This window comes from Neophocaena asiaeorientalis, unplaced genomic scaffold (genome assembly GCF_003031525.2).
Source record: "Neophocaena asiaeorientalis asiaeorientalis breed wild unplaced genomic scaffold, Neophocaena_asiaeorientalis_V1.1 scaffold218, whole genome shotgun sequence".
NCBI lineage: Eukaryota > Metazoa > Chordata > Mammalia > Artiodactyla > Phocoenidae > Neophocaena > Neophocaena asiaeorientalis.
The window spans coordinates 11,203,202-11,212,811 of NW_020172818.1; the positions used below are offsets into that span (position 1 = coordinate 11,203,202).

The following is a 9,610-nucleotide window of genomic DNA, read 5'->3' on the forward strand; positions in this document are numbered from 1 at the left end:
AACCTAGGCACTGTTAACATTTGGATCAGAATAATTCTTTGTGGTGGAAACAGTCCCGTCCTGTGTACTGGAGGATGCTTAACAGCTTCCCTGGCCTCTACCCATTAGATGCCAGTAACGCCCCCTAGCGGTAACAAAAATGTCTCCAGACATTGTCGAAAGTCCCCTGGAAGACAAGATCACCCACGGTTGAGAACCACTGCCCTAGATGGAAGGTATGATAGATAATGTTTTACTTTGCTTTTAGTCTATCTGTCCATTTCCTACTTTTTCCAAAAATTAATATAAAGTATTTCAGTTATGTAAAAATTTTGGTGTTTCTTATGTCCCTCTGTGTTGTCAAAAAAAAAAAATATATATATATATATATACACACACACACTCAGATGAAATGATGTTCACATTAGTACTTACAGTAAGTTAACTATTTTATTATGATTTTAAAAGAATTAAGAAAAAGCATATACAAAGCCATCCCAAATGTCAATATTCCTTCAGAGGCTTTAAAGTATTTATAACCTTTGGATATGGCATCCTAATTTTAAGGTTTGTTTTCTTTTTTCTTTGCGGTACGCGGGCCTCTCACTGTTGTGGCCTCTCCCGTTGCGGAGCACAGGCTCCGGACGCGCAGGCTCAGCGGCCATGGCTCACGGGCCCAGCCTCTCCGCGGCATGTGGGATCTTCCCGGACCGGGGCACGAACCCGCGTCCCCTGCATCGGCAGGCGGACTCTCAACCACTGCGCCACCAGGGAAGCCCTTAAGGAAATATCTTAAGAAGTAATTCTAAATATAGAAAATGTTTTACATATATGGTGGATTTTTGCAGAGTCACTGATAAAAACAAAAAGTTATAAACACTCTAAAACCAACAATAGGAAACAAAGTTAATTACGGTACTCAGTAGAATAGAATATAGTATGAAAATTATATTTACAAAGAGTTTATAACAATGCGGGTGGGAAGGTTTGTGCCATATTGTTGAGGGGAAACTGCATACAAAATTGAATATGTCGCATCATCTCTGGCAAGTATAACAAAACAACAATGAAAAGAACCCTGTGAGTCCAACACAGTTAAAAGAAACACATCAAAATGTTTAAAAAATGACTGTCAAGATCTTTATCTTTAATTTTGCATCTGTATGAGATGATAAGTGTTCACGAAGCTTATTGTGATAATCATTTCATGATGTAAGCCAAATCATTAATGTACACCTTAAACTTATACAGTGCTACATGTCAATTACATCTCAATTAAACTGGAAGAAAAACATGACTGTCGATTGAACACTGGCATCTTAGGGGATTTTTCTCTCTACTCTTCTGAAATGTCCTAATTTTCTAAAATAAGCATATATATATTTATAGTGAAAGATACTAATGTATTAAAAAAAACTTCACAAATGAAAATATACCAAAATTTCAGGTGAGAAATATGTCTTTATATCGATCTATACACAAATTTCCATCCAGACGATAAAAATAACTTTGTTCAAAAAATGAAACGTATTCAGAAAGTACAATATAAACTAAATGTGATTTTAGCTACATTCATCAGCTCTGGGAAAGATAAATTTTAAAGGTGATTAGACTATGCAGATGGTCAGGAAAAGGTTGTATATAGTAACATGATAACAGAAAATATTTTAATGAAAAACAAACTGGATATAATTTTTTCTGACCTGAAATCACATTATTCTAAAACAGAGGATCTCATTTTGAAGGAGATCAAATAATTTAGGTTCAATTAGAATTAACTAACCAAGGGCAGACTTCAGCCATCTCAGATTTTGATCTAACTTGTTTACACTCATCCAGGGTGATGGGCAATTCCAGCTCATGGGAAAAACAATTATCGCAGACAAAAGGCAGCCCTTCTCACATTTGTAAGGCAATATTTGCCTGACCTTGCCATTCCCAGGTGGCTCCACTGAATTCTCTTGTTAGCTCTCTCCTCAGTCTTTGATGTGGAGACAGATTATATCTTACAATAGACCTCAAAGAGGGAGGCAGCTGCGTGCATTCGGTAGAAAATAGAAAAAGGCATGGCCAGGTTGACCACTATTATCCAGGGTTCAAAGCCAAAGACAATTTCCTCCAATCCGTTGTCATACTCGGGGCGGCAGCCAAAGGCGGGAGGGATCCAGAGCTGCAAGAGAAGAGGAGGTGGTCCTAGCAGCCGCCCAGGGGCCCCCCACAAACCCAGGTGCTGACTTGGACTCAGGGAGACCGAGTCACACCTGTCACAGGGGTAAGCAGCCCCTGTGTGTTTCCCATCTCTATGGAGTCCACTGAGCCAGTCCACTGAGCCCCGATGCTGCATGAATGCTCTTCACACCTACCTGGTTCTCTCCATCCCCACAGCCCTCACCTTGGTCTGGTCCTCCATCTCCCCTTCCCCGGACTGCTGCAATGCCTCCCATGATCCCCCCCACTCCAATGGGTGCCTTCGATTCCCCCCCACACCCCACTCCAGCACATCACATGGCTTCAGAGTGATCTTTATAAAGCACACATCTGACCTTGTCACTTCTCTGCTGACCACGCACCAGGGCTCCAAATGCCTTCAGGAGACAGTCCAAATTCCCTCAGTGATCGGGAACACGTCCACGTCTCCACATCTCTCGTCACGCCCTTCACTCTGGCCCTCCCGGGCTGTGCACAGCCCCCAAATGTGCCTTTCCCCAGCCTTCAGGGTTTTGCTCCTGCCTCTTCCTCTATCAGGGACTCCCTGTCTTCCTTCTGCTAAGTCTTACCTTCTTCCGAGTCCTGAGACACCTCCCCTTCCAGGAAGCCCTCCTTGATCTAACCAGTCAGGCAGGAACTCCCTGTGTGTTCCCATAGCCTCCAGTGTTTTCCTACAGTAGTGCTCCCTGTTTCCCACACCCGTCTTTACATTTCACCATTGGTGCTTGGGGGTCCCAGCCACGTGGGTCTGGGCTGGGGAGTTCTGTGGTCCTTTTTCTGTCTTGTTCTTGGCTTAGAGAGGCAGCCCAGGCCCTGCCCACATCCCCCTGATCGGGAGGAGAAGCACATGCCGTGGAACCAGCCCTGGGTTCCTGCCACTTACAGACTATAATTTAATATCTCCAAGCCACAGTTTCCTCACCTATAAGATGGGAATACTAACACCTGTCTCAGAGGGCTCAGGTGAGAATAAAATGGCAACTACATCTGCAAAACATAAAGCAATAACCTATTATTTTTGTTGCTCATGGAATCTACACACTGGTTCCCCCTTCTCAGCCTCCGTGTCCCAGTTCCTCCTCCTCTACCTCCCCCTAAATTGTTGGGCTCCTAGACCTGCTTCCCTCTCACACTGACATTTCTACAACTTTCTCCACCCCTACACTGTGGCAGGTAGCCTCTCGGATGACCCCCCATGGTCCCACCTCCTGGGAATCTTGTGGAGCCCTGTCCCCCTGAGTTGGACTGAATCTAGTGACTCTCTTCTAACCAACAGAACATGACACAAGTCATGGGATGTCACTTCTGAGATTAGGTTACAAAAGGACTCTGGAGTCCATCTTGCTCACCCCCTCTTGCAAGAGAGGAAGCTGGCTGCCACGTGAGCCAGCCTATGGAGAGGCCACATGGCCAGGAACTGAGGGGGATCTCAGGCCCGCAGCCAGCAAGGAACTCAAACCCTCAGCCCAACAGCCCAACAGCCCACCAGGAACTGAATCCTTCCAACAGCCACATAAGTGAGTTTAGAAACAGACCCCCTTCCCCTCCAAAATCCAGCCATGAAATGACTGCAGCCCCAGTGGGCACTTTGACCACAGCCTGTAAGGGACCCTGAGCAGAGCCACCCAGCTAAGTCACACTCAGATTCCTGACCCAGAGAAGCTGTGAAATAAGAAATGTCTGTTGTTTTAAGTTGCCGAGTTTAGGGCTCATTTCTTACGCAGCAATGGGTATCTGATACACATGGCTTTCATTAACATCTCCATATAGAACACTCGTGGGCTTATATCTCTAGCCCACTTTGTTCTCTGTGTTCTGGGTCCTTAAGCGTCATCCTCCCATGCCAGCTGGTTCTTCCCGGCCCTCCTTAGCTGGTTCCTCCTCCTTTGTTCTGTCTCTTAACGTTGGCTGGTCCCAGGGCTCATTCATTCCTGGGTCCTCTTCTCTACCCTATACCCATGACCCCTAATGATCTCACCCAGTCCTGGTTGTAAATACCAGCTATGGGCCTACGACTTCCCAATCTAAATCACCAGCCTGGTCCACCCTTGAGAATTGCAGGCTCATATATCTCACTGGCTACTTGGTTGTCTGAAATGCATCTCAAACTCAACATTACATTCCCATTTCTCCCCATCTCCTCAGGAACATCTTCCTCCCAGAGGCTCAATCAAATTTTCAGGCATCATCCTCATCTTCTCACTCATTCTCATAACAATCCACCTGCCACCCAATCCATCAATTCTCAATCCACCCGTTTCTCTCCACTCCACCTGCCAGGCCACCACCCCCATCTCTCACCTGGACCATTGCAGTGGCGCCCTGCTTAAGCTCTCAGCCTACAGTCTATTCACCACTCATCGCCAGATTAACTATTTATGTAAGATGGTGTCCCTTTCCTGGTTAAACACCCAAGGGCTTCACAGTACATCTAAAATAAAATCTACCTGCTACATGGGATGGCAGAGCTCTCTGTTAGATGGTCCCTTACCACCCCCCAGCCCAGCTCCCCAGATTGTCCCCTACCCACCCACCCCAGTCACATGGCCTTCCTCCTCTTCTCAAAGGAGGAAAGCTCCCCCCACCCAGGGTTTTGCACCGGCTGATTCCTCTGCCTGGAGCACCCATGGCTCCTTCTGCCATCCAGCTCTGGTCTCTAATCCCACTGCCTGAGAAAGCCCTTCCCACCAACTTGGCCATGTGATCTACCATGGCCATCCAAGCACCACTTCACGCCCATCCTTTCTTACTTCCCTGCAGGGCATGCAGCACTATAGGCATTTCTCCTGTTTGATTTTTTGTTGCTAGTCCTGCCATCTGGTTTATAGACCAGAGCTCTGGGGCATGCTGCACCCTCATCATGCACAGCACTGCTGGCCCTCAGTGGGCACACGGAGGATATATTGTCAAGAAGGAGGGAAAATGAGAAGAAAAGGAAGAGACCTTCAAGATGGCCGAAGAGTAAGACGTGGAGGTCACCTTCCTCCCCATGAATACATCAAAAACACAGCTGCATGTGGAACAGCTCCTACAGAACAACTACTGAATGCTGACAGAAGACCTCAGACTTCCCAAAAGGCAAGAAACTCCCCACGTACCTGGGTAGGGCAAAAGAAAAAAGAAAAAACAGAGATAAAAGAATAGGGACGGGACCTGCCCCTCTGGGAGGGAGCTGTGAAGGAGGAAAGGTTTCCACACACTAGGAAGCCCCTTCGCAGGCAGAGACTGCGGGTGGCGGAGGGGGGAAGCCTCGGAGCCATGGAGGAGAGCGCAGCTACAGGGGTGCGGAGGGCAAAACGGAGAGATTCCCGCACGGAGGATCAGTGCTGACCAGCACTCACCAGCCCGAGAGGCTTGTCTGCTCACCCGCCGGGGAGGGCGGGGCTGGGAGCTGAGGCTCGGGCTTTGGAGGTCAGACCCCAGGGAATGGACTGGGGTTGGCGGCGTGAACACAGCCTGAAGGGGCTAGTGCGCCAGAGCTAGCTGGAAAGGAGTCCAGGAAAAAGTCTGGACCTGTTGGAGAGGCAAGAGACCATTGTTTCCGGGTGCACAAGGAGAGGGGATTCCTCCCCTGTCTGCACACAGGGGGCAGAGCACTGCCTAAATGAGCTCCAGATACGGGCACAATCCGTGGCTAACAGCTCAGACACCAGAGACAGGCATGAACCACTAACGCTGCTGCTGCTGCCACCAAGAATCCTGTGTGGAAGCATAGGTCACTACCCATGCCCACCCTGGGAGCCTGTGCAGCCCGCCACTGCCAGGGTCCCACGATCCAGGGACAAGTTCCCCGGGAGAACACACGGCACAGCTCAGGCTGTTGTAACATCACGCCAGTCTCACCCCGCATCCCAATTATGACTACTGTACCCCTGCCTCCCCCTGGCCTGAGTGAGCAAGAGCCCCCTAATCAGCTGCTGCTTTAACCCCCTTCTGTCTGGGTGGGTAACAGACTCCTGAGGGCAGCCTACACACAGAGGCAGGGCCTAAACCAAAGCTGAACCCCAGGAGCTGTGCTAATAAAGAAGAGAAAGGAAAATTTCTCCATGCAGCCCCAGAGCAGCAGATTAAATCCCCACAATCAACTTGATAAACCCTGCATCTGAAGAATACCTGAATAGACAACGAATGTTCCCAAAATTGAGGCAGTGGATTTTGGGAGCAACTGTAGACTTGGAGTTTGCTTTCTACATCTAATTTGTTTCTGGTTTTATGTTTATCTTAGTTTAGTATTTAGTACTTATTATCATTGGTGGATTTGTTTATTGGTTTGGTTGCTCTCTTCCTTTTTTTTTTAATATATATATTTTTTTTCTTTTTTCTCTTTTTGTGAGTGTGTATGTGTATGCTTCTTTGCGTGATTTTGTCTGTACAGGTTTGCTTTTACCATTTGTCCGAGGGTTCTGTCTGTTCACCTTTTGTTTGTTTTTGTTTTTGTTTTTTTTTCTCTCTTCCTTTTCTTCTGAGCCATGTGACTGGCAGGGTCTTGGTGCTCCGGCCAGGTGTCAGGCCTGAGCCTCCGAGGTGGGAGGACTAGTCCAGGACATTGGACCACCAGAAACCTCCCAGCCCCACATAATATCAATCAGCAAGAGCTCTCCCAGAGATCTCCATCTCAACGCTAAGACCCAGCTCCACCCAACGGCCAGCAAATTCCAGTGCTGGACACCCCATGCCAAACAACTAGCAAGACAGAAACACAACCCCACATTTTAGGCAGAGAGGCTGCCTAAAGTCATACTAAGTTCAAAGACACTCCAAAACACACCACTGGACATGGCCCTCCCCACCAGAAGGACAAGATACAGTCCCACCCACCAGAACACAGGCACCAGTCCCCCCCACCAGGAAGCCTACACAGCCACTGAACCAACCTCACCCATTGGGGGCAGACACCAAAAATAATGGGAACTAAGGACTTGAGGCCTGCGAAAAGAAGACCCCAAACACAGTAAGTTAAACAAAATGAGAAGACAGAGAAATATGCAGCAGATGAAGGAGCAACGTAAAAACCCACCAGACCAAACAAACGAAGAGGAAATAAGCAGTCTACCCGAAAAATATTTCAGAATAATGACAGTAAAGATGATCCAAAATCTCGGAAACAGAATGGAGAAAATACAAGAAATGTTTAACAAGGACCTAGAAGCACTAAAGAGCAAACAAACTATGATGAACAACACAATAAATGAAATTAAAAATACTCTAGAAGGAATCAACAGCAGAATAACGGAAGCAGAAAAATGGATAAGTCACCTGGAAGATAAAATAGTGGAAATAACTACTGCAGAGCAGAATAAATAAAAAAGAATGAAAAGAATTGAGGACAGTCTCAGAGACCTCTGGGACAACATTAAATGCATCAACATTCGAATTATAGGGGTCCCAGAAGAAGAAGAGAAAAAAGAAAGGGACTGAGAAAATATCTGAAGAGATTAGAGTTGAAAATTTCCCTAATATGGGAAAGGAAATAGTCAATCAAGTCCAGGAAGCACAGAGAGTCCCATACCGAATAAATCCAAGGAGAAACACGCCAAGACACATATTAATCAAACTATCAAAAATTAAATTCAAAGAAAAAATATTAAAAGCAGCAAGGGAAAAGTGACAAATAACATAAGAGGGAAACCCAATAAGGTTAACAGCTGATCTTTAAGCAGAAACCCTGCAAACCAGAAGAGAGTGGCAGGACATATTTAAAGTAATGAAAGGGAACAACCTACAACCAAGATTACTCTACCCAGCAAGGATCTCATTCAGATTCGATGGAGAAATTAAAACTTTTACAGACAAGCGAAAGTTAAGAGAATTCAGCACCACCAAACCAGCTTTATCACAAATTCTAAAGGAACATCTCTAGGCAGGAAACAGAAGAGAAGGAAAAGACCTACAATAACAAACCCAAAACAATTAGGAAAATGGTAATAGGAACATACATATCAATAATTACCTTAAATGTAAATGGATTAAAAGCTCCAACCAAAAGACATACACTGGCTGAATGGATACAAAAACAAGACCTGTATATACACTGTCTACAGAAGATCATACTTCAGACCTAGGGACACATACAGACTGAAAGTGAGGGGATGGAAAAATATATTCCATGCAAATGGAAATCAAAAGAGAGCTGGAGTAGCTATACTCATATCAGACAAAATAGACTTCAAAATAAAGACTATTACAAGAGACAAAGAAGGATAGTACATAATGATCAAGGGATCAACCCAAGAAGAAGATATAACAATTGTAAATATTTATGCACTCAACATAGGTGCACCTCAATACATAAGGCAAGTGCTAACAGCCATAAAAGGGGAAATTGACAGTAACACATTCATAGTAGGGGACTTTAACACCCCACTTTCACCAATGGACAGATCATCCAAAATGAAAATAAATAAGGAAACACAAGCTTTAAATGATACATTAAACAAGATGGACTTAATTGATATTTATAGGACATTCCATCCAAAAACAACAGAATACACATTCTCAAGTGCTCATGGAACATTCTCCAGGATAGATCATATCTTGGGTCACAAATCAAGCCTTGGTATAAATTTAAGAAAATTGAAATTGTATCACGTATCTTTTCCAACCACAATGTATGAGACTAGATATCAATTACAGGAAAAAAAACTGTAAAAAAAACAAACACATGGAGGCTAACCAATATATTCCTAAATAACCAAGACATCACTGAAGAAATCAAAGAGGAAATCAAAAATTACCTAGAAACAAATGACAATGAAAACACGATGACCCAAAAACTATGGGATGCAGCAAAAGCAGTTCTAAGAGGGAAGTTTATAGCAATACAATCCTACCTCAAGAAACAAGAAAAATCTCAAATAAACAACCTAACCTTACACCTAAAACAATTAGAGAAAGAAGGACAAAAACCCCCACAAAGTTAGCAGAAGGAAAGAAATCATAAAGATCAGATCAGAAATAAATGAAAAAGAAATGAAGGAAATAATAGCAAAGATCAATAAAATTAAAAGCTGGGTCTTTGAGAAGATAAACAAAATTGATAAACAAGAAAACTACAAAAAAGAAAGCCATTATCACTGATGAACATACATGAAAAAATCCTCAACAAAATACTAGCAAACAGAATCCAACAACACATTAAAAAGATCATAGACCATGATCAAGTGCAGTTTATCCCGGGAATGCAAGGATTCTTCAATACACACAAATCAATGTGATACACTATATTAACAAACTGAAGGCTAGAAACCATATGATCACCTCAATAGATGCAGAAAAAGCTTGCAAGAAAATTCAACACCCATTTATGAAAAACACTCTCCAGGGCTTCCTGGTGGCGCAGTGTTTGAGAGTCCACCTGCCGATGCAGGGGACATGGGTTCATGCCCTGGTCCGGGAGGATCCCACATGCTGCGAAGCGGCTGGG

The 9,610-nt window shown here is 44.7% G+C and overlaps 1 protein-coding gene across 1 annotated transcript in view; it reads right to left on the reverse strand.

The window, feature by feature from the left end:
• Nucleotides 1-1,978: 1,978 nt before the first annotated feature.
• OTOP1 (otopetrin 1) overlaps nucleotides 1,979-9,610 on the reverse strand; it is a 39,796-nt gene continuing 32,164 nt past the window's right edge. The window contains 1 exon segment of the mRNA XM_024741847.1: nucleotides 1,979-2,149. Within this exon segment, the coding sequence (XP_024597615.1) occupies nucleotides 1,979-2,149 (171 nt within the window).